The sequence below is a fragment of the Beauveria bassiana genome, assembly GCF_000280675.1.
Source record: "Beauveria bassiana ARSEF 2860 unplaced genomic scaffold BBA_S00006, whole genome shotgun sequence".
Taxonomy (NCBI): Eukaryota; Fungi; Ascomycota; class Sordariomycetes; order Hypocreales; family Cordycipitaceae; genus Beauveria; species Beauveria bassiana.
The window spans coordinates 1,009,211-1,033,254 of NW_007930841.1; the positions used below are offsets into that span (position 1 = coordinate 1,009,211).

The following is a 24,044-nucleotide window of genomic DNA, read 5'->3' on the forward strand; positions in this document are numbered from 1 at the left end:
GTTGTCTAGGCCCCCAGCTGCCCTGTATGTGGCCCCATGTCTACTGTCAGGCACGTCAGGTAATTATTAGCGGCGCCCTCTGTAGGTGTTTACCAGTAAAACCCCCGTTTTAGCGGGTGAGTCCACCACGCATCATCCACTTCCTACCTAAACCCGCAGTCTATTAATATCAGAACACGAGCACCATGTCTGGAAAGGAACGATGGATGATCAATCATTGCCCAACTGAGTCCCTCTCGTCACGTTCGGCTGTCACGCTGCCCTTCATTGCAACGCTTGCTCCGATGACCATCCATACTAAATTAGTGTTGCCGAGGGCTGCCGACCACTGCTTTGCTGCAATGGCATTTTCTAACCACTCACATTCTTTCTTGATCCAACGATGCAAGCACGTAAGACCTCACTTTGAAAAAGCAAACAAGAAGTAATAGTAACAAGGAGGATAATAAGTCTACGCGGTTTCCCCTAATACGGCCTGCGTCACCCCTACGGCTGGGCTACCTCCGGCTGCGCAATTGCTCCTTGGCCAGCCGATTGCAGATAGCCTTCGTTTTAATTTTCCGCCAAGTAATTTCCAAAGGCATGCACCATTTCCCATGATTCCATGGCAGGCACTGCGAAAGTTGATTTATCATTATTGCTCCGCATAAAACCTCGGCCGACCCCTTACCCGCTTAGTTACTCCTTGCAACGTTTAACTCATTGTTTTCGCTTGTCGTTTGGTCGGCCATCCCAACAGCTAACATGAACAACGACATCGTATTTCTGGCACGAGGCATCGCCAACGGGTCTTGCCGCTGGCCTGCTTCCTTTGCGTAATTGACTAGCTACCTAGTGCTAACTAGTCGCCTACCAGTATCAGTCAATAAACCTCATCGGTTGGGCTGAGACACGTGGTAGGCGTAAATAGCCCACCGTAAGCTGGTTCGTGCAGTGGTATAAATCACCAACAACGAAAGCGCCATCTTTCGGATTGAACTGACGCTCATCATGATCTAGGCCACTGCATTTTGGCTTCCTCCTTGCCATTCGAGACACAATGTATCAGAAATATTCGCAAGTAATCTAATAAATCATGAATCATCAAGATCCGGTCTGCTTTACTGCACCGCCACTGTAAGTTTTGTTGTCGCCTCTTGACGCCACATGAACAAGCGCAGCACAAAGGGCCAAAGTCGTGCATATCCATTCCTACCTTTGAATATCAAGAATTTGGAAACCCTCACTTTTCATCTAAAGAAACTTGCTGCAGATAGTGCAAGTCACTCAAGCCGCCAGCAACCCTTATGTAAGCGTTCATGTCTCTGTGCGTCCCATTGGCCATTGGCGGCCTGAACAAGTGGCGACGGCTGTGCCTTAGATTTCCGTCCGCTAATAGCTGGCTACAGCTAGCTCCAACAGAACTACGTCACGAGATTACTTTCCGCTCCTCATCGCCGCCATCACATTGCTTTGCACTCTAGGGTCGCTTCTCGATACTCATACGCCGACCATTTTGCCATCATAATTCTTCGAAGCATCGCTGCGCCTCCGACGTGGCTTTGCTGTAGCTTTCATCAGTTCGATTTCCCCGCCGAGCTACGCCGACCACGACATGCCACGCAATGCGTAACCATTCCGACGACAAGTGCACCGACGAGGACTGGGCTCACTATGTATCGCCTGGCGCCAAGAGCAAGGACCTCCAGGTCCAGCTCGCTCTCTCTATGATACTCGGCGTCTCAGCCTTCGTCACTTTTTGCGTGCGTCGAGACAAAGCTCGGGGATTTGACGTCATCGCTAACATTGAAATAGATTCTGCGTCCACGATGGCCAGCCCTTTACTCAGCGCGCAAGAGGCGTCTTCATCCCAGCATGGACCTTCCGACCCTCCCAAAAACCTTCTTCGGCTGGATTCCGAAGCTCTACAGCATCACCGAGGAGCAGGTCCTCTCCTCCGCTGGCCTCGACGCCTTCGTCTTCTTGTCCTTTTTCAAAATGGCCATTCGTATTTTTTGCATCATGGGCTTCTTTGCCCTCGTCGTGCTTTGGCCAATCAATCACAAGTATCGCAAGCTCGATTTCTTCCCACCGACTGAGCCTGGTCACGGTGACAACAACACCTCGTACGCCTATCGCCCAACATCGTATGCCTCTGTCCGATTGCCGTTTGGCCCTTTTGGCAAAGACGACGACGACGACGACGGCAAGGACAAGAGTCGAGAGCGAGCATACCTTTGGTCATACGCAGTCTTCACCTACTTTTTCGTCGCCCTGACCCTATATACCATCAACTGGGAGACTTTTCGCATCATCAAGCTTCGTCAGGAATACCTAGGGTCCCAATCGACTGTTACCGATAGAACATTTCGCCTTTCTGGTATACCCGCCGAGAAGCGCTCGGAAGCGAAGCTCAAGATTATGATTGAGCAGCTTGGCATTGGGCAAGTCGAAACTGTGTTTCTCTGCCGCAACTGGAAAGAGCTGGATCAGCTGGTTGAAGAGCGAAGCCGTCTGTTAAACCGACTTGAGACAGCTTGGGCAAGGTATTTAGGGTCACAGCACCCGCATGACAATGACGTGCTTGTCGCAGACGCGCCAGTCGATCCTGAGAACTCTCTCATCACCCATGCGGCGCGGGAGCAGGACGAAGAGGCGGGTGAAAACTGGGGTCTGCTCCGGAGCAACCCCGACCAACCCCATCTCCTCCACGGCGTCCGTCCCCAGGTTGTCCTTCGCCACGGCTTTTTGGGACTTCGTCGGCAGAAAGTAGATGCCATTGACTACTACGAGGAAAAGTTGCGACGCATTGATGAAAAGGTTGTCGAAGCGCGCAAGCAGGATCACACCCCCTCCGACATGGCTCTCGTCACCATGGACAGTGTTGCTGCTTGTCAGATGCTCATTCAGGCCAAAATTGACCCTCGTCCCGGCCAATTTTTGACCAAGGCGACCCCATCGCCGTCAGATATGGTCTGGAAAAACACGTATGCTGCCCGTGGCGTCCGCCGCCTCAAGTCTTGGGCAATTACCTTGTTCATCACCATTCTCACCCTGGTGTGGATATTTCCTACTGCCTTCTTGGCCTCTTGGTTGAGCATCTGCACTATTCGAAACGTGATGCCTGCGTTTGCTGACTGGCTAGAGGACCATGAGATTGTCAAGTCCTTGATCCAGAATGGCGGCCCTACACTGGTTGTTTCCTTGCTCAATATTGCTGTGCCGTATGTCTACGACCTTCTCTCCAACCACCAAGGCATGATTTCCCAGGGCGACGTCGAGCTGTCCGTTATTTCCAAGAACTTCTTCTTTACCTTTTTCAATACCTTTTTCGTGTTTGCCATCTCCAAGACTGGTCTCGACTTCTACTCTGCGCTGCAGGGACTTTTGAAAGACACAAGCAAAATCCCCGCCATTATTGCCGCTGATGTGGAGAATTTATCTCGTTTCTACATTAGTTTCGTCATGCTGCAAGGCATCGGTTTGATGCCCTTTCGCATTCTGGAAGTGGGCAGTGTCGTGCTCTATCCCATCTACCGACTCCTAGCGGTGACGCCGCGCGACTACGCTCAGCTCCAGAAGCCGCCCAACTTCCAGTATGGGTTCTACCTGCCGACATCGCTGCTTGTGTTCAATCTCTGCTTCATTTACAGCGCGCTGCCGCCGGGGCCGACAATTCTCGTGTTTGGCGTCATTTACTTTGCCCTAGGCTACTTTGCATTCAAATACATGCTCCTCTACGCCATGGACCAGCCACAGCATGCGACGGGCGGCGCGTGGCGCATCATTTGCAGCCGCCTTGTCATTGGTATCATCGTCTTCGAAGTCGTCATGGTCGGCCAGATTGCATCTCTCTCGGCATTTATTCAATCTGTCTCTATTCTGCCGCTTATTCCCTTTACTGTCTGGTACAGCTATTACTTTTCAAGGCGATTCGAGCCGCTGACAAAATACATTGCGTTGCGCAGCATTCGCGCGGATGCGAGTGATGACGAAGCTATTCTTGATGATGAAGAAGGCCAGGACGAACCGTTACCCAACGGCACCTCGTTGGGCCGGTCGCTACGTCGTGGTAGCACCATGGATGAACTCCGCGAGCAAGGCCTCAGCTTTGTGAACCCGAGCCTCGTTAGTCCGCTGGTGCAAGCGTGGATTTATAAAGACCCGCCGCCGGTGCCGGGCAGCGATGCTGAGGCTTCGTCGCAAGAAGCAGAATCGCATCCCTCAAGAGGCTCGTCGAGGGAGCCTAGGTTTATACTACCAAATGCTGATAGCTCACTGGGAATTGGTGATGATAATGTGTGGACGGAGTCCAGGGAGAGGTGATGGAAGGGAAGTGAGAGGGTGGTTTTCTGTTTTTAAATGACGTCATACCACACACATTGTTATTGAAGCGATTCTACGGGACTAGTCTGTTAGCAGGTTCCCTTAATTCATCAAACTATATCTATATTGTTACAAAGGCTATCAAGTCCATTTACTCTTTGCGATGCTGGGTGACATGAGTTCGATGCTAGATGCTTGTCGCTAGCTATAATACGTGAGAGAGACGTGAAAGGCGCTTCGATGCAGCTCATGTAGGGTACTCACCCACTATGCTTGGGTGATGCATCATGAATCTAAACAGTCGGTCCGAATCAAGCCATGCGGGATTATGGAAGATGTATCATTTCACAGCTGAGGACAGAAATGGCATAAAATTGGATGAGTTCATTGTCACGGCAGAAAACGTAGTCATGCTGCAGAATGAATCATCGGCCATTGGTGGGTTGATGATGACACTCGCTCCGCCCGCCGCGCGTTTCGCAGCGGTATCCGCAGGCAAAGTCAAGCCCGAGATTTGAACTGTTTAACGGCGACAAAGGAAAAAGAGCAAGATCAAAAGAACATACTTGCTACGGAATATCTCGACGGAGTTGGATTATCTTGGAAAAACGTCATGATGGTCCTGATGTCAGCTCTCCGCAGCACGCCCCCTTCATACCTGTCACAGCCCATGGCCTATCGCAGCCTCTCCGCGGCGAGTCATCTGGTCCAAAACAATGAAATTTACCCTTGTGTGATGCAGATGCATGCGCCTTGCAAGCAGCAATTCCGCAAGAGGGTTGGGGCTTGGCGGCGGAACTGCACAACGGGGAGGGGGGGGGGGTTCGTTGCGGGCACGTGCGTCACTGTGTTATGCCAACGCCAAACGGTTCCGGGTTGGGACAAGTGTCCGAGCCAAGGCGGACATTCAGCAGGTTCGCTGCAGCTTTCTGCATGCGTTTATATCGATGTGTTTTTTGTGCGTGTGGCAATCGGAACGTGGTCGAGCCGATGAGCTATGTGCATAAAGAAAAAAAAAAATAAAGGAGGGAGGGGGTGGGAGTGAAATGGAAGGGTAGCATCGTGGCCCTGGCAGGCGACCAGCTAACCAAGTAGATGTTGCTAATTAGTTCGTTTTACAGCTGTTGTAGGGACTTGTGTGTGTGTGCAAAGACTTATATCTCAGGATGTGTCCACGTTTGGAATCAGAACAGGAAAAGGAGCGTTGACGGGTTCGATCCGAGAAGCCACCTTTCGCTTCGTACCCGTATCGGTCAATTTCTCGTTGGCTATTCATACCAAATCAGCAATAAAATACGGAAATTTATGCTTGATTTTCGGTCTGGGCTGCGCGGGTCCGGACGGGCCGCCCGCCCTCTCCCCCCAAAAAGGCAAGCGGTGGGGTTTCCCAAGAACAAAGGCGGGTGTTTTTCTCGGTCTTTTTAAGGTAAATTCAATTTAGTTGTAATCGTTCGTCTGAACGATGCGGGAAGAGGGCTTTGTTATGCTGCTTCCCGTGGTTTCCGCGCGCTGTACTGCACATGGACACGTATGAATGTGGTGTTTATTCTGGGCCAGAGTACTTGGCGCTGGTACCTAGTAACTTGTAAGTGGATGTCATTTTTTTGCCTGTATGTATTGATTCGTTCGGCAAAGCAGATCCTTCCCGGAAGCCAAAAAAAAAGGGTCTAATGCAATGCGTGTCCATCGCGCAACGCACGCTTCCCGGGCTGACATTTGGTGTGTGGGGTTTTTTAGGGTGTCGCACGACTCTTTGTATACGTAACGACAAGCAAACCAGAATTCAACAAATAAGGTAGCTTTTCCCTAGAAACTACTGTATTTAGTTATACGCGTATTTGTATACGGGACTCAGCTCTCCACATTTTCCCACGATCTGTCTTGACTAGAATTTTGTTTTAATTAATCTGTACTGCATATGTACGCTTGATTCGTGATGTACCAGTACCGGCGTCAGCAGGTCAGTCAGTTCTCCAAGGCAGCTGAAGAAAAGGAAGAGGAAAATACAAAGGAAACAAGGAGAAGTCACCGGCCAAGATTCTCCTGTTACACAATTTGAGAAGCCAGCGCCAAAAGTGACGGAATCAGCCCAATAGTGGAGATGGTCAATGGCCAATGCTTCTTCGCTTCAACAACTTTACCCTCTTTCTTTTGGGTCGAGTTCATTCGTCTGATGCGCCGTAAATGGACCCGCAGTGTCAACTTTGGATGTACTTTGTCCCGTTGATTCTTCTCAATGGCGCAGCGGTGTCTGCTAGCTTTGATTGCCAAAAGGACTTGATTGACCATGTCACCGAGCAGGACGGGACAACACGATGCAACGAGCAATGACGTTTCTGTACTAGCCCAACGAAACTTGTATTGAAACTGCGCAAGATGTTACATCAAAGTAGTTGCTATTAGTTTGACCATTTGTGCTCCGCATTGATTGACTAACTACGGATAGCTGCCAGCAGATGCTCCCCAATTTGCCCCTCCTCCCCTTGCACCCTGATGCCCATGTTAGCGTCCCATGAACCAAAAAGGTGTCTGCATATCACACTCGGCGGTGTAAACACCTACGCCATAATTAGACCAAGCTGTTCTCCTCGAGTCAGAAATAGCCTCGAAGAGCCATCTGAACGAATAGCGCGTCATTAGAGGTGTAGGTCCGGGTCCAGCAACGCCGAGTTACTCTTAACGAACGAGCAATCCGGGGAGGAGGGGGGAGGGGGGGTCGATTCTTGTGCCACACATAATACAGCGGGCCAATGTACGTACGTACTTTGCATATCATCTCGTCTATTGTCATCCCAGCTGTAACTAGTAACTCGGTTCGCCAACCCCGGCTCGGGCCCTCCCAAGCTTCCGCAGTGCGGACAAGGGAGCCTAGTGACGGAGCGGAGGAGGGGGTTGAGGGGGTTTCGTTCGACTTCTCCTTGATCTGAAAGTTCTGTGACATCCGCCGTCAGACTCTAATTTGTTCCTCGCTTCTTGGTATCTGAACTAACGTATATATACGTCGGCAAGCCGTCCCGTGCCGCTCAAGCTGCCCGTTGTATATAAACCCCATCGCGCCTTCTTTTTTCTTTGCCAAGCATCAACTAGTCCGTTGCATGTTCGTCAGCCTATCAGAAAAGAGGTGATTGAAATCATGATTATTACGAATCTCAAGAGCTACCTCGAAGCTCTGCCTCAGGAGGCCGCCTTGAAGCCGCTGCCCATCATCATTGCCTCCGTCCTAGCCGCCGTCATTGCCGTCGTCTTTCGCCTATCTACCGCATCCAAGCTGCCCATCATCAACCCCAAAGGCACATTTGAGTTCTCAGACCACAGGATCAAGGCCAACTTCCAACAGAATGCCGCCAAGCTTCTGAGAGAATGGTTCAGCAAGAACCCAAGCAAGCCCGTCGTCATCAACGGCGACCTGGGCCCCATGACAATTCTGCCTGCGTCCATGATTGACGAAATTCGCAATGACCCCAGACTTAGTTTCGATGAAGCTACTATGGAGGTCAGTGCTCTACTCCTCGCATCTCTTTTCGCATTACTAACATTGACTTCCAAGGCCTTCCATAGCTACCTACACGGCTTTGAGCCTTTCAATCTCAGCGACAGCCATCATCTCACTAAAGCCATTGTTCGCAAGGATCTTACCAAGCAGCTTGGTAAGCCAATGCTTTTTTTTTTTCCAGAAGCCACTTAGTAGTGTTCCTGGCTAACAGTTTATCGGAATAGCCAAGGTCACCGGCCCTCTTACGGAAGAGACTTCGCTAGCCTTGAGCGATCTTCTAACGGATAGCACTGGTATATATATCACACAAATTAGGTCCTGTTGCTTTTCAACTAATCAAATTACTAGAATGGCATGAGGCCAACGTTCGCCAGACTGCTCTTCATCTTGTCGCTCGCATCTCTGCTCGCGTTTTTCTTGGCGAGGAACTCTGCCGCAACGCAGACTGGCTGCGCGTCACCAAGGAATACACGGTTGAATCCTTCAAGGCCGCCGAGGAGCTACGCCAGTGGCCCTATCTGCTTCGACCTATTGCCAATCGCTTCCTTCCTTCTTGTCTCTCCACCCAAGCTATGCTCAAGGAAGCACGTGCCATTATGAATCCTCTTCTCAAGAAACGATACGCTGCCCGCGATGCCGCCACTTCGGCGGGGATGCCATATGTCGAGTCAAACGACGCCATGGACTGGTTTGCCAGTGCTGATCCCGAACGAGTTCACGACGCTGTCAATTTTCAGCTCGCAATGTCTCTTGCCGCCATCCACACCACGACCGACTTGCTTTCCGAAACATTGCTTCGTATTGCCCAAAACCCCGACATCATCCCAGCTCTGCGGGAGGAAATAATCACCGTTTACCGTTCCGACGGCTGGGAAAAGACTGCGCTCTACAAAATGAAGCTCCTGGACAGTACCATCAAGGAGACCCAGCGCCTGAAGCCAATTTCTCAGAGTAAGTGCAGGAATTGAAGAGTCTGTTCTGGAACCTGGCAATTTTGTATTGACACGGCTACGCAGTTTCCATGGCTCGCGTTGTCACAGAGAGCCTCACCCTCCAAGACGGCACCCATTTCAAAAAGGGCGCGAGACTCGGTGTCACCTCTACACATTTCCGCGAGGCCTCCATCTATGAGAATCCCGAGGTATGGGATCCGTATCGCTATGTGCGCATGCGCGATGACCCCGCGAAGCAAAACATGGCCCATCTCGTCTCGACTACGCCCGAGCATAATGCCTTTGGTCACGGGCAGCATGCCTGCCCCGGTCGCTTCTTTGCCGCCAACGAAATCAAGGTCGCCTTGTTGGGCATTCTCATCAAGTATGACTTTGAGCTGCCCGACAATGCTGATCCTCGGGTGTATGAGAGTGGTGTGTCGCTCGTCTCGGACCCCATGGTGTCGCTGCGCTTCCGCCGCCGTGAAGCCGAAATTGATCTCGACACGGCCTAATCAATTATATTATGAGGCATGAATTTGTTTGTTTTGATAGTCTATGGGAGCGCAAGTTGTGAATTGCTTTTCCGTCGTTACCACATTGTTCTATGCCCACATTTACCTAGCCTGTCAACTTGTAATTCAACTTTTATTCTAAAGTTTTCTTCCTGCTACGTTTAATAGTCAAGATTTGGTCATGACCTCGTGTTTTGCAACGTGGCACTGCTGAAAGAGAATGCATGGGTTGTGTCCAGGTGGATGTCTGTTGGTTGGTTGGTTGCCCAAGTCAAAGATCAGGGCTACGCGACAAGGAATGTATGGACAACTCCCCTCTACGCTCCAGGCTACAACAACATCATGACACGACTTTCGCCCATTCCAACGTGTATCTGTCTGGATCCCAGGCCAATTCCTTTGTCTGTGTCTCTTTCATTTTCCTCTCCACGAACGAATCCATCGCCTCTCGCGTCTGCTCGTCGAGCAGCTCGAGCCGTTTCTCCCACATATCCTCGGGAGGGATATCCTGCTCATCCGCTCCAAAGAAGCGTTGGTCAATCTTGTTCCAATAGATGCAGTCAAACGCAAAGCTCCTGCGCGCCGCGTAGACGGTCAAAAAGTCACCACTCGCCCAGCTCTCACGCATCTTGCATGAGAGTCACTCGCCGCCCTCTTGCAACTGGCCAGAGGCAATCATGGCGTCCTCGCAATCGGCCATGGCCCTGAGAAATGTCGTCAGGCGGGCTTCGTACTTTTCGCTCCAGTCGTCAAGGCCTTGCCTCCAATGTTCGGGCTGCTCAAGAAGCAGCCACCACGGAGGAGCAAACGTAAACTCGTTTGGCGCGGCATAGCTAAACTCCCAGTCAATGACGCCGTTGATTTGTAAATTGGCGTCGAGTAGAATATTGGATTGCCGCAAGTCATCACACCACAGTTTAAAGGGTCCCTTGTCGTACTTGCCAGATAAAAGTCTCTTTTCGCTAGCAAGCTTTTGAAACAAGTGTCTAGCCACATATTTGCGTTGGCAGTCGACCTTGGACTCGACCGCGCCGTTTCGCTGGTGAGCAAGATGATGGACGTGAAGAGTTGCTAGGCTCTGGAGATATTCAGAAGAGCTGTTAAAGGTGGCAGCAGGCAACTTGTTTTGCGGCAAGGTCCCAGTCCTCACCAGTTCATTCATATCTAGTGAGAGGGGGCGGCGTGTGACCTCCCAGGACCCTTCTTTAGTCTCCTCAAGAGCACCTATCAGCGGAAACTCCATCTTGGAAAGCTCAAGTAGAATTTTTGCAGCCTGATCATACAGCCTCTCGAGCCTAGCCTCATCAATATTTGGGTTTAGAATAGGCCGGTCAGTTGCAGGACAGCAACCAGGAATATTCAGCGCGTCAACCAAGATCATCTTATAATCAATATGCTCCATGATTATGAATGGACCGATACCGCCAGGGCTCTCCTGCCGGGTGCCCTAGTGGAGGATAGAGGGAATAGGTATTGCGGTGTGGTGCTGGATGAGCCTCATTGTTGCGACCTCGGTCTTTGTCTTTTCCTCTGGGAACATGGAGGCGCCCGTCTTGGTGAACCGAATCACGGCCGAACCGCCATCCTTGAACATCATCCGAAAAACAGCGTTGAAGCCGCCATCCCTCGCATCGTTGAGCGTTTCGGGAGCCCCCCTGTCGGTGTTTGGCAATGAAGCGGCCGATTGATCAAAGGCTTTCTTCTGCGCAAGTCGAGCGGCACCAAACGCCCTGAATACGGTCGCCTTCTTCCGAAGCGACCATGTCGCTTTTCATCGCCATCTTATAGAGTCGGTAGTCAAATTTGAAAAGTGCAATAAAACGAATATTAAAGTTTTGCAGCAAGATTGTTCAAACGGCCATGAAAGTAGCCCCTACCGAGTACAACTTCGTATGTTGAGTGCCTAGGCAGGAGCAGAGTTTTGGACAGCAAGTTGGCGGGGGGTTTGCGAGATTTTGCTGTCTTGCCTGTCAAAGATTAAAGGGAAGTACAGATTCATATGACTAGCATATTAGGGGCCAAAATCGACATTATTACACTCATTCTGGCAGCGAGCGCAGTCAAGAATCACTCTACGCACGTGCCACAGCCCGCATACATAAAGCAGTTGATAGTTTCCTCATAGTTGGAAGTATTGTTGGAAAGTATGCATACTTTATGCTAATGGAGAGTATTATTTATGGCCTTTTCCTGGAAAACTATAGTGTACCAACGATTTAGTATATGAATATATTTACCGCGCCGCATTGCTAGGTACTTACAACCTGTATGTATTATCAACAAGTGATCAAAAGGAAGAAAAGAAAAGTTGGTGTAAGCTAAAAGCGAGGATTTGACCCCATAGAGACTTCTATCAATATCTTCTATCGCGTTGCGACATCCTGCAGTAGATACATGTCTCGGTAGCTCAGCCATATCTACTTGGCGCTTTCAAATCAAGCTTCACGGAGATGCCAGAACAACAATATGTATATCGCTATTGAATGCAATACATTGATACAAATATCATGGTTTAAACCGCCGTCTGCTGTGGACCATCCGAGGCTATTTAACCTCAAAGGTTGAGCGATGAGGGGGATTCTCACTTCCCGCCATAGCATTTGGCAATGGTATCCGTCACATGCTCCCTATTCGCCAGGCATTCTCCTTCTGCCGGTCCTGGAAGTCATCGATTTCTGATCGGGTTCTCCCGTAACACAATCATCAGCTGGAACACTCTCGAAGCTATCCATTGGCTGTAAACTAGCTGCTACAAGTGTCGATATTTCCATCACATGGACAATCTGTGTGAATCATTTGCATTTGCATCGAGAATATGTAGATACAAACTGTCATAAACAAAAATTTCCAGAATTGCCTTGGTATCTTCTCCAACAAAAGTCAAGTAATCCCACGGCCAAAAACGCCCTGTTTTGTCATCTCTCCTCACAAGGGAGAGGAAAGGATCCCCCAAAAAGCCAAAACTCAACCTAAATAGTCTTGCTAAAACGCCAAACGACCAAAAAGTAAGGATACCCCTCATATCATCGTCGTACATTATAATCGAATCGTGGAATCTTCAACAGTTTCAAATTCCGTCGGGTTTAGCCCAAGGCTTCAGCAACAGCTGCCTGCAACCCTTCTAGCAGAGCAGCCTCGGCGGCATTCTCTGCCTCCTGCTGGGCTTCTTTCGACAGAGGCTCCTCTGGCTGTGGTGGCTCCAAGGGTGCCGAAACGGAGTTGTCTTGTGCATTTTGTGGTGTTCGCTGCTGCACCGGGGTATGAGGATTTGAGTTGTGTAGGGGCGCTGGGGAAGCGGTTGCGCTTGGCGTGTGAGTCGTGGAATGTTGCGCGGATGTAGTCGTCGGTAGGGTGATTGGATGAGGAGGCGGCACGGCAGGCTGGTGTGGTAGGTGCTGAACCATCGGCTTCGGTTGTTGCGGTTGCGGTTGCGGTTGCTGTTGCGGTTGCTGCTGCGGTTGCTGCTGCGGTTGCTGCTGCGGTTGCTGCTGTGGTTGCGGTTGCTGCTGCGGTTGCGGTTGCTGTTGCTGTTGCGGTTGCGGTTGCTGGTGCTGCTGCTGGGGTTGTTGTTGCGGTTGCGGTACCTGGTGCGGAGCAATGGGATGAGGACGCTGCTGAGCAGGCTGCTGCGGAAGGTGATGCTGAGGCTGCTGAGGTTGAGGTCGGGGAACATGGGGAGGGAGCTGCGCCTGGCCTTGCGGTCGCGGAGGACTCTGCTGGGACATGGACTGCAGAGTTTGTTGTGTTGCGGGGTGCAGGTTTTGCCGCGCTTGTGCAATAGTTGCGGCGACAGTTCTTGGAATATTTGATAGACCAGGCGTCCCTCGGCCTTGAGCAGCTTGAGCGGCGCTGGCTGCTTGTGCAGGTGTGACAACGCCGGAACCAACACCAGCCGCTCCGGGACGCCCGTGAGGGAGATGCTGCAACCCGCCTGCGAGCGCCATGATTCCTTGGAGTTTGGCCTGATCTTCTTCTGAGTTCATCCTCGCCCGCTCCTCGGCCTCTTTTCGGGCAGCCTGGGTAGGTGCTCGAGTTTTGAGTTCACCCGTAACAGCCTGAAGGTAATATGGCATCTCTGAGTTGGTCTTTAGAAAAAAAAGCTTCAAGTTACGCGCCTTGTCCTTGAGCTGCACCTGCGTCCGATCCTTCAGTATATCCGATATTGTGCCACTTTGGCCAAACAAAGTGAGTATCTGGCTCCAGTGAGGTCCTTTGACCATGTCAAGGCCAGCCATGAGCGCCTTTTCTTCTTCCTGCGTCCAAGGTCGACGAGTGGAATGGAGACCTTCTCGCCTCGTATGCGCAGATGACTTTGAAAGTGCAGCTTGGCGAGCTTTATCATATAGCATGGCGCTCGGACACGTCTGATTTGGAGGCAAATTCTCACCGGATACAGGCTGTGGCGGTGGCGGTTCCTGCACCATCGGCTGAGAATAATTAAAGTAATGCTGTCCGTGTTGCTGATTCAGATGACTAAGAAAAGGCAGCTGTGACGCCATGCTCTCACTCGTGCTTGTGGGAACGGTTGGTTGATATGGCACTGGCGACAATCCGTTCAGAGTAGTCTTGACATAGTTGGATGTGCTTTCTGCAACCAGTGCCTCGAGCTCCTTGTAGTCAGTCATCAAATCAATCTTGCCTGTAGCAGGAGTAGTGCCGGTGCCAGTGCTAGTGCCGGTGGTGACCGCTGGCTTCTCTGTACCGTCTGCGCTGTCTGTGCCGTTTGTGCCATTCGTGCCATTGCCATTTGTACCGAGTTTGCCATTGGTATCGTTGGCGCTACTCGTAGCATTGTCATTGTTGTCAGGAGCATCGATGACAATCAAAGGGGCCGCTTCAACTTCTGTGAGGCCTGCAAGCGCGTCCTGCACGAGGCCAGAGGCAGTCTTCTCAAAGAAGGAAGAAAGATCGTCAAGGTCGATGTCTGCACTGCCACCAAGATCGCCAAATGTAACTGACTCCAAAGTGTCGACTTCCAAGTGCATTTGAACACCATAAGCACTACCGATATCGGACACTGCTGCTAATCGAGTCTTTGCATATGTGGCAAAGGTCCGTAATAATCCATCAGCAGGGTATCTTTTCTTCAACGCATCTGCGTCAATCTTTTCTTTGGTCTCAGCTATTAGGTCGTCCTTGCGAACTGTCGCTAGAGCAATGAAAGCTTGATCGGCATTGTGCAACTCGTCCCCCGGATGTTGAGCTTTCAATTTGTCTCCGAGGCCTTCTGTGAGGGCCTGAGTGACCAATTGCTCGGCCTGCTGCTCATCGGCCTTGCTGATTAGTTGCTGTATGCAGTTTTGCGTCTTGATTCCAAGGTACAGTTCGGTGGCATCAATAGGTAAATCCGAGACTTCGCAATTGAAAATTGTTAAAAGTTTCGAGTCGGCTATTGAGTAAGACTCGGCGCTCCCTTGAACAATCCAGCCGCACAACTTGGCCAGGTTTGCCATCTCGAGTAAAGTGTCGGCGTTGCTATCGACGCTAATGTCCTCGGCAGACATTATAGAATTGTCGGTAAAGAGCTTCCATATGCTCTCTAGTGAATCTTGAAGACGGCGAAAAGTCCGCCCGTGATCTGAATCCGCGTCTCGTAGCGCTCGGATTACGTCGTCTATAGGTTGGTGGTGAACAAGGGAGTAGAGAATGGTAAATGACTGATACTTTGATTAGTATACACCTCTATCGGCACCAATAGGATCCAACACACTAGATTTCCCAATGTATGGGCTTGCACATTGCGGACGTATTTCAGAGGGTCGGCAAAGAATGTCGGCGACGGCGTAATGCTTTCAAGCAGCGCAGCGGCGTCAATGTCCATGGGGTCACCAGAATGGCCGTCGTTTGTCGCATTGAATTGCGGCACAAGATCGCCGACATTAGACAGGGCGTTTTGCACGAGAAGCGCCAGCCCATCTTCCAGTGAGTTGTCATCCTCGGGCTGGTCCGCAGTTTGGTCCTCCTCAGTTTTCAGCCTCTTGGTCTCGGAGTCTTGATGTGGTTCGCCCTCGACATCGTACGGTCGTTTCGTGTTCGTCAATTCGGGCGGCAGAGTAAAGTCGAGGCCCTCGAGGCCCTCGAGACCTGTCAGGTCGTGCTCTTGTTTAATATCTACACCAGAAGGGTTCCGTTAGCGATTGAGGGGCTCCGGAGTTGTCAGTCGCGCGCAATTGTCCCCGCAACCGACCGCAAAGCCTCGGAAGTGACCAGACAATGGGCAATAATGATCATCAAGGAGCGCATGGTCGACGTACAGGGTGCGCCGCCCGATACTTCAGGTTGCGCCGGCTCAGCCATGATTACGAGATGGAGAGCGCGCCGCGCATGTGAAGATGCGGGCGCAAGAGAAGCCAAACGAGGCAAAGTGATGTGAAAAGTGAACAACAAGAATCAAATGTCGGCCCTTGGCACGGTAGCAAAAGCGCGTTTGCTTTTGGCCTTTCGTGCTTTCCTATTTCCCTTCTTTCTCGTCGTACAGTCAGTCTTTGGCTGGGCGATCGAATGCGGGCAGTCGCGGAGAAAATTTGCTGAGTCAGTCGTCACCGCTGCCCTTATTTCTTGCCCCAAACTTTTCGCCACGAGCGATACACAACAGGCACAGAGGCAAAGGACCGAAAATAAATCGAGAAGCAAGAATTCAAAATTATCACGTTTGACAAGAAGCAAGATTTGATTCAGTGGCAAAGGGCCAAAATCGCAATGATTTGTTTTACGACTTTTTGGTGGGCTGGGTGGATGAGTGGCTTCGAATTAGTCTTCTTATCGTTATCGGCATAGTTTTTCCCTTATTCTTGCTGCTGCATCCAAAAGACTCATGTCTGCGCTACTGCGAACTGACTTCACAAGCAAGCCGGCGCAAATTTTTGGCATCTCCAAGACCCCAACCACCCGATTGGATTTTTAGCGCATTGCATAACCCACTTGCCGCATTTGGAGCCGTCAGGAATACAAGTTTGATGCCAAGATGCCATTAGATGATTAAATTTTCAAGAAATTTAAACATAAGTATCACGAAGTCATGGAGAGCCATCATTTATCCTTCGAACCCCAATAGGCACTTGCGGAGGCTTCAGTTGATTCAAGCTAACTTGGGATTGAATAGCACCGAAGAAGCTACGCTTTACACTTCAAGCAGATAAAATTCAGCAAATCTCAAGGTCTGCCAATGAGGTATAATGTAATTACAGACCAAAAGAAAGCACATTGTCAGCAACAATATATTAAATTGCCACAACATGCGTTCGAGTTGCGTCGCGGACAATCAGAATGTTAACAAAGTGTGGAGTACAACCAACGCGAGCCTGTTGGTCTCGTCCGCCATCTCAAATGTGAACAATGTGTATGAAATAAATTACCAGCAAGAATTAAACACTCTAGAAGTAAAAAATGCATTTACAATGCTACTGCAATGAGCAGCATAACAGCTGCAATGATGGGTCCAAGAACAGTGATTTGCTTGTCCTTGAACGCGGCGCTATTGCCCTTGTTGTCCTTGCCCTTGCCGTCATCCTTGTTATTGTCATTGCCATTATTGCCGTTGTCGTTACTATTACTGCCCTTGCCATTGTTGTCGTTGCCATTATTATCGTTGCCATTACTGCCCTTGCCAGCACTCTGAGGCTGGCTGTCGGCAGTAGCGCTTGGCACAGTCGTAAAAGTTTTGGCCACGGCCTCGCCAAGAGTAGGAAGACGAACATTTCCTTCAATGGCCCACCAGCCTCCGTTAGTAGAAGTTGGACACGCAGGTGTGGTCAGTGTCTTGGGGTCAACGTCAGACTTTTGAGCACCGGTAGGCGTGTTGGTGGCCCACTTGCTCTTGAGGTTGTCAAAGTCGGGGCTGACGGGAGTGGGCGTACCCTTGCGGATGAAACCTCCCGCGGCATGAGCGTTGGAGGCATCAGCACCCGAGGGGCCGTAGCTGATGAGGCCGTAGTGGTTCTCTTCCTCGATCCATTCGTAAATTATGGAGCCGCTCCAGTCATTGATCATGTCCTTGCCGAAAATGGCATCCTGGTCGGCAAACAGGCGGGGGCCGGGCGTGTTGCAGCCAGTCTCGGAGAAGAAGATGGGCACAGGAAAGTCCTTGGCATAGGACTCGAGCATATTATAAGTTGACGTGTTGTAATCAGCGGGATCACACCACGAGTACGAGTTGAGGGCAAAAAAGTCGACAATATCAGCAGAATCACCGCCGCAAGTCAGATAGTCCTGGAGCATAGGGCGAAGCTCAACAATGTCAGCTGCGGAGTACCCAATGGGGATCTTTCGGTAGTTCTTCTTGTCTCGATAAGCCTTCATGTCGCGGGCAGCGGCCTTGATAAAGGGAGCGGCGACCGAGTCCTCCTTCTTGGCGATGTTCTCGTTGCCGACAAAGAATCCAAGGACGTTGTCGTAGTTGTGAAAAGTATCCATGACAGCCGCATACAAGTCGTGCTGCGTCTGGTTCCAGTGCAGGTCGACCTAGTGGAAGAGTCAGCATTTGATTAGGAGTTGTTGAAAAGCCACGGCTCACAGGAGTAACGTATGTGTCAAAGGTGTCGAGATCAATGAGAAGGTAGATGCCAGCATCAGCAAATGCCTTCATACATCCATCGTGGTCAGCAGAGGCGTCGACATGGTAGACACGAATGCTGTTGACGCCGAGCTCCTTCATGAGATCAGCGTCTCGCTGGCATTGCTCCGTGTCGATGAGGGGATCATCTGGGACAAGCTGGTACGCAACACCTGGGAAGAAAATTAGCACTTAAAGAGATGTTGACATCCAACTGGACATCGAACAAACCCTTGAGGAAGAACTGGGAGCCGTCTTGTTTGAAGAATTTGTTGCCAAGAACTTCAATCGTGTCGAGCGCAGAAGCGGCGGCAGTCATGCCCAACAGGGCAAGGCCGAGGGAAAAGAAGCGCATGACAGCTGCACGGAGAGCAAACGCAGCAAAGCAAGTGTTTATGGTTGTGAATGACGAGTTGTGCTATCGTGTAGAAACAGGGATCTTGAGAACGATGATCGTCGGTTGGCGGAAGCGAAAGTTGGCTCGGGCACTGGGAAGTCGCGATGTGGATAGGTACAAACGAAGGGAAGGAAAGGCAGTAGAGGCGTTTTTCGGACCTTTGAAGTATAAACCACGCAGAAATACAATCAACAAAGGCAACTGCCGCACGGGAAGGTGACAATGGCAAAATGCTGCGACAAGGTAATGTCGGGATTCGTTTACTTTTATTGAGTTACGGGCGTCGTTTGGGATCTGACGGGGCTCCGCGAAAGCCTGCCTGCCTGCCGTCCACCAACGGAGTCTACACAAGACGAACCAGGACCACAGTAAAAGGCCGGCAAAGAGCCAAGATTGCCCAAGATGGGGTGGGATGTGTGGCCAATGTCCCGCAAGGCTAGACATTTTCCCCAACTTGCCATCCTCCGAGCCAGGATGGTGGATACGTGCATCAAAACGGAACACGAGAAAAGCCATGTTGCCACGCCATGTGTCCAATGGTTGGATTTAGCGAGGCCGCTAGAGATGCGCTCGACCAGGGGGTAATTACTTAGTATGTCAACGTTGCCTTGGCGAGAAGAAACAAGGCCCAAGGCTGCCCGTGAAATAACTAGGTAGATTATGCTTGCAGTGGTTGGCGATTGCCGTGGCGCCTGCAGGGTGATGTAATGAAGCAAAAGCAAGCCCTAATGCAAGCAAGGTACATGGCCGACACCCGTCACCGTCATATCACCTCAAGTAGGCAAGTAGGTACAAGTCGACATCTGCAAACCAGGCGAAGAGAAGAAGGAGGGGGGAGAATCTTTCAACGCTCAACTAGACTAAATGCAACGGGTGACGGGTGCTATGACGCCATGCAGGTACAAGCTTTAGCTGGCGCCAGATACGCTGTCGCACTATGGAGTACGGATACGGTGTAGTAGCAGTGAAAACGAGACTCTGAGTCTGTCATTGGGCGACAGGCTGTAGGACGTCTGTATTGAACACTATCGGTCAAAATTACCCAGCCTCTCATATTGTCCTCCGTGACATGCATGATTTTCCCAATGGCGAGCTCCACGCTTGTTGTTGTTGCAGATGCATTAATTATAAACAAGGCAGACGCAAAGTGACAACATCTCTAACATGAGCTAGCAAACGTGCCAAGGCCGGTCAGTCTAAAATCTACCTATCCGCCGCCATCCCCTTGCCTACCCAACGCTTATTAGCAGCTCCGTGTCTCGGCCGAGTATGACACAGTACGGATATGTATATCGACCATTCTAAATTAGCAAAAAGAAAAGAAAAAAAAAACAGCAGGGAAAAAAAGGAAACGAGTAATAGAAAACGGCCTATCTCGAATGACAAAGCAGGCTTATTTCAACAATCATCGCCTCCAGCCCCTATATGCGTTCCCGTTTTTTCAGATCAAGTAATAGCCTTTGTCCCCTGACTGAATCTGACCCCGATTTTGGCACACTTATTTAACGCGGTAATTAATGTCGCTGCCTCCCTACTTTCACATCTACCGCTAAGCAGTCACTGCCACAAAGTCTTCACGATAACTTTCAATGTGCTTGACCACTGAACGCGCAGATCTTCCAGAGGTGCGACTCTGTGCGAGAAGGCGAAGCTGTAGGCCGCAGCTCACGTTGCAGGCAGGATGTGTGTAGTAAAAATGCAGATCCACTCCTTCATTGATGGTGAATTAGGCCCTATATACGTTCATACAAGGATTCATCTTGGCTGGGCTCGGAGAATTTTCTCCGCAAAGAGGAGCTCCTGGCAAACCTTGCCCTGATTTGCAGAGGGAGCATCACTTTTTCCTTGCATGTTATTTCCAGGTTTTCTTTCAATTGCCTTTTAAAAAATCCGGTATCATCCATAATTAGAGGAGCACAGTTGCCTATGATTGTAACATAACACTCCCACTCTGCCACCCCAATCATTCTACCACGGCATCATCTCTGATCGCCTAGAGTAGGCTTTGCGTTTCAAGATATTGCAGCGGCGTCATCACTCTTGTTTGAATTATCATCATATTCTTCATAGGCAGTTACAATAATACAATGACAGAGAGATTGAACATGACATAGATCACCATTCATGCAAGTATGCGCCGTCTCCGCCCTCCACCCCATTTTTCTGCAATATCTGGGAGCTCCGACGCCAGCATCGAAACAGATTCCCGAGCACATTTGTCCATCATCGCTGCTTCTTACCCTCCGCAGCGCCGCGTCTCCCGATAAAAGTCCGCATCCCTCTGTCCACGCCTGAAATCTTCCTCGCCAGCACCTGCACGCCCGCCGGCAGCACCGCGTACCAGTCGACCCAGCGCGCATACAGCGGCATCCCCGTCGTAGCGCCCTTGCCCTGGTCAATCGCCGCCACAATCTCCTTGGCCACCTCGACGGGCTCGACGACGGGCGCGATGAAGCTGCTGGGCGTCTGCACCCCGTAGAATAGCGGCGTGCTCAGCTGGCCCGGCGTGATGAGCACCGTCTTGATCTCGGGGTGCGACTCGCGCAGCTCCGCCGCCACGGACCGGTGCATGGCCGACAGGCCGGCCTTGGCCGCAGCGTAGTCGCTGAGCTTCGCGGCGCCCAGGTGACCAATAACGGACGAAATATTGACAATGGTGCCGCCGTTGCCGCTGCGGATGATGGCGGGCAGGAATGCCTTTAGACAGTAGAACGGGCCGAGCAGGTTTGTCGACAGGCTGCGATCGATTTCGTCAACGGAAAGGTCGAGTAGCGATTTACCGACCACAATAGCGGCATTGTTGATGAGCACCGTAGGCGTTCCGAGCTATTGCCTGCATGTCAGCACTGTCACAGCTCCAGCGACGTAGATGATCCTTTACCTCTTCCTCAATCTTGAGCGCCGTCGCCGCAACCTGCCTGTAGTCGCTCACATCGCACTTGTAAGCTGTCACACCGCGAGCCTCGCCATTCTCCATCTCATTGACGTCGAGCACCGCCACCGTGGCGCCGCGCATGCCGTAGACCTCGGCCACCAGCATGCCCAAGCCGCTCGCGCCGCCGGTGATGACAATGACCTCATCGCCAAGATCGACCTGTCGCGGGATGCCGTGCGCGATGCGTTGGTTCACCGCCGACGCCACCCATAGCAGCGACACAAAGGCCGCCCACGCAAAGGCCGCCAGCATCGTCGGCGCCTCCCACATCATCGCGCGCGCGCGCAGGCACAGCGGCACCAGCGCTGTTACGAATGGGTGAAACACAGTCACCTTGAGCACCCTGACCAGCAGATCGATCGACAGCGGCGCGAACCACGACTCGGGCTGCGGCGGCTGTGGGAAGGTCACGCGGGACGAGGGCGATGCCATGGCGAAACGCTTCGGTATCCGGCCGTTCGGGTTTTGATGGTAATTGTGCCTTTAGGCTCGTAAAGTCGTGATGAAGAGACTCGCTCTGCCGTCAAAATACCAGGAAAGAAAACAATGGAAACAATGCGGGCAAGACGAGTCAAGAAAATGGGCTACTAGCTATGAAAGAAAGCAAGAGTGCAAAGATGACAGCGGTGCTTGATATTTGGCCTGCCCACTTGAGCGCATGAAACCCTCCTTCTGACATGTGCTTGGCCCTGGATGGGCCCTTTTTTTTAGCAGCCAAGCCCCTGGCGCCCGGCGACGTCTTAGCGGCGCGCCCATGTCTGATCTGAACCAATGCATGAAATCATTCGCTCAGCACATACAGATCCAGCCATCTACAGCCATCGTGAGGGCACATCGTAAAGAACTAGCTGCTTTTAATCTCCCGATATCTTCGCCAATCATATTGCGCCTTGATGGTTGCCCACGCGGCTTGCGATCAAAACTACGCCGCGGCTCTACAAACATGACGGTCCCGTGTTCCCATCTTCAACAGATCGAGACTCAAAAGGAGCAAGAATGTTGACCAGTGAGAGGTGGCGATCCTTAGCTTTCGTCGCTGCTCACACACATATACTGGTGCGACGAGTACACTGCGCCTTCATCCACAAAAGCATGACGTACATCGTCATGGAGCGCCCTCTCGAGGTAAACCTTGGCCGACGCCTTGCCACCCTTTTCGGCTCCCTTGTCCGTTCCAGGGCGCGAAGCTATCACCTTCCAGCTTCGCTTTGTGCTCGAGTATATGCGCGCAATTCTGCCGCCTGGAGGTGACATAGAAAGCTGCGTGGGAAGCTAGCTACACGAGTCCCGTATCCCCCCCGGGCGTTTACACACGACGACTGAACCCTTTCAACATCGTGGCCCGGAATGGAAAGATGAAAGCCATCATGGACAGGGAGTTTGCGGATTGGCTACCACGATACTGGAAATATACATCCGCTTGGCTCGGAAATAAGACAATAAATAGCATGGCAAATATGGTTTCCCCAGTTCGTTGACCCGTGCCCCAATGGGCTCGAAAAGGCTTAGGCAAAGGGTGGTGGGGAGATTCTTGATCTCGGAGGGTGCATTCCGTGCAGTGGCGGGGACGCGAGGCGAATGCTGCTGTAAGAATCATGTTTCAAGCTGCACACAATGCTCAACATGTCTAAACTGCTGTGTCGCAGCCAACTCTCACATCGTACTACGCAATACTGTTTCCAGACATGAGATGTCGCCTTCCACCAACGACTTAATTTGACCGAAACAGCATCGATGGAAGCCCAAGACATACACTGTTCGTAAGTCGCAAGGTACGAATAACTAGCTATGGCTATGACGTAGTTGTGCTCGTGTTCAACAGACCGTCTGAAGGACTGGTATAGGTAGCATTCGGTGCGACCTAACATCCACGCTACGAGACAGCGAACCTGCCAGCTCATTGGGTGCTCAGAGCTCTCTTGAGAAAAATGCGCATGACTGGCAACGGAGCTACAAATCAGCCAAGTAACTATAGGTAGATGGGTGAACCGCTTGTGCATCTGTCCTTCAGCTACACAGCTGGGTGGCATTTGGCGCCCAGTCTGTAGCGCCGGCATTAAGCGCTCCCAGCAGCCCTCATTTCTCCAACTGCCATATCCGTTTCACTGAATAGCATCGCTCGCTGTAGTACAGGTCTTGAATAACTGCTGTAGACTAGTTCAATAGTGGCAGCTAAAACGGTAACACTGGAAGCTGCTGGACTGCCAACGCGACAACTGAGTGCTCAGGTAACACTCACGCCGTGATAGAGACAGCGGCCCATGTATAAGCGCCTTTTCTGTTTGATATTCAGCGTTGGATTGATGCCAGGTATTCAATTACCTATGAAGAGTCTGTCAGAAAGGGTTGGCGCTTACACGCAACGACTGGTGTAGAATAGGGTATAAAAGTGGCAGCAGCTGCTCACTTGAATGAAAAGAGAATAAGACCACAAGATCAAAGCTACATAGACGCATCATGTTCAGATTCAATGTATTGTACGAGCCTCGGAGAAGCAGGTGGTCACGGGCATACCAGCACGCATGGCGAAACAATGTGCCAACACCCTATTATCGAAATCACACCTACCCAAGGTAAGATTTCCCCGCATGTGGCCATTCTTTCTGCTCACAACAGTTTCTAGATCATACAGGCCAGGTCCTGTCTACGTCAGACCTGCAGTCAGCCCCGTTAGCGTCGGTTACGACAGTTACCTAGGCAGCAATTACGGCCACGGCAGCTACGATTCAATGTATCGTTATTGAGGATATCACGAGACGCCTGGAGCCTTTGAAGAATGACGACTACCGTTTGAGCCAGACGCCTGATCCATGGAAGAAGCGCAAGTGGGTTGGCAATCTTTGCAACGGCCTCCCGGCGGCCTGCTGCAAGGCACCTCTTTGGCTGCGCTAGAAGAAGATGCAACTGGAGATGGGA

At 51.2% G+C, this 24,044-nt stretch overlaps 7 protein-coding genes across 7 annotated transcripts; 2 read left to right on the forward strand and 5 right to left on the reverse strand.

The window, feature by feature from the left end:
- Nucleotides 1-1,604: 1,604 nt before the first annotated feature.
- BBA_03077 (cefP protein) lies at nucleotides 1,605-4,305 on the forward strand (the record flags this gene model as incomplete). The annotated part of the gene is made up of 2 exons (XM_008598174.1): nucleotides 1,605-1,742; nucleotides 1,795-4,305. The coding sequence occupies 2 exons, from the start codon at nucleotides 1,605-1,607 to the stop codon at nucleotides 4,303-4,305; spliced, it is 2,649 nt and encodes an 882-aa protein (XP_008596396.1).
- A 3,133-nt stretch (nucleotides 4,306-7,438) lies between these two features.
- On the forward strand, nucleotides 7,439-9,245 carry BBA_03078 (Cytochrome P450 CYP68N1; the record flags this gene model as incomplete). Its single annotated transcript, XM_008598175.1, has 4 exons — nucleotides 7,439-7,798; nucleotides 7,853-7,952; nucleotides 8,114-8,749; nucleotides 8,815-9,245. 4 exons carry the CDS (start codon nucleotides 7,439-7,441, stop codon nucleotides 9,243-9,245), a joined length of 1,527 nt encoding a protein of 508 aa, XP_008596397.1.
- A 340-nt stretch (nucleotides 9,246-9,585) lies between these two features.
- BBA_03079 (phosphotransferase family protein) lies at nucleotides 9,586-9,873 on the reverse strand (the record flags this gene model as incomplete). The annotated part of the gene is made up of 1 exon (XM_008598176.1): nucleotides 9,586-9,873. The coding sequence occupies one exon, from the start codon at nucleotides 9,871-9,873 to the stop codon at nucleotides 9,586-9,588; it is 288 nt and encodes a 95-aa protein (XP_008596398.1).
- A 12-nt stretch (nucleotides 9,874-9,885) lies between these two features.
- On the reverse strand, nucleotides 9,886-10,647 carry BBA_03080 (phosphotransferase family protein; the record flags this gene model as incomplete). Its single annotated transcript, XM_008598177.1, has 1 exon — nucleotides 9,886-10,647. One exon carries the CDS (start codon nucleotides 10,645-10,647, stop codon nucleotides 9,886-9,888), a length of 762 nt encoding a protein of 253 aa, XP_008596399.1.
- A 1,681-nt stretch (nucleotides 10,648-12,328) lies between these two features.
- BBA_03081 (myb-like DNA-binding domain-containing protein) lies at nucleotides 12,329-15,542 on the reverse strand (the record flags this gene model as incomplete). The annotated part of the gene is made up of 3 exons (XM_008598178.1): nucleotides 12,329-14,902; nucleotides 14,956-15,329; nucleotides 15,500-15,542. The coding sequence occupies 3 exons, from the start codon at nucleotides 15,540-15,542 to the stop codon at nucleotides 12,329-12,331; spliced, it is 2,991 nt and encodes a 996-aa protein (XP_008596400.1).
- A 1,095-nt stretch (nucleotides 15,543-16,637) lies between these two features.
- Nucleotides 16,638-18,151, reverse strand: BBA_03082 (beta (1-3) glucanosyltransferase; the record flags this gene model as incomplete). Its single annotated transcript, XM_008598179.1, has 3 exons — nucleotides 16,638-17,705; nucleotides 17,758-17,969; nucleotides 18,028-18,151. 3 exons carry the CDS (start codon nucleotides 18,149-18,151, stop codon nucleotides 16,638-16,640), a joined length of 1,404 nt encoding a protein of 467 aa, XP_008596401.1.
- A 2,265-nt stretch (nucleotides 18,152-20,416) lies between these two features.
- On the reverse strand, nucleotides 20,417-21,560 carry BBA_03083 (short chain dehydrogenase; the record flags this gene model as incomplete). The annotated part of the gene is made up of 2 exons (XM_008598180.1): nucleotides 20,417-21,019; nucleotides 21,075-21,560. The coding sequence occupies 2 exons, from the start codon at nucleotides 21,558-21,560 to the stop codon at nucleotides 20,417-20,419; spliced, it is 1,089 nt and encodes a 362-aa protein (XP_008596402.1).
- Nucleotides 21,561-24,044: the final 2,484 nt, after the last annotated feature.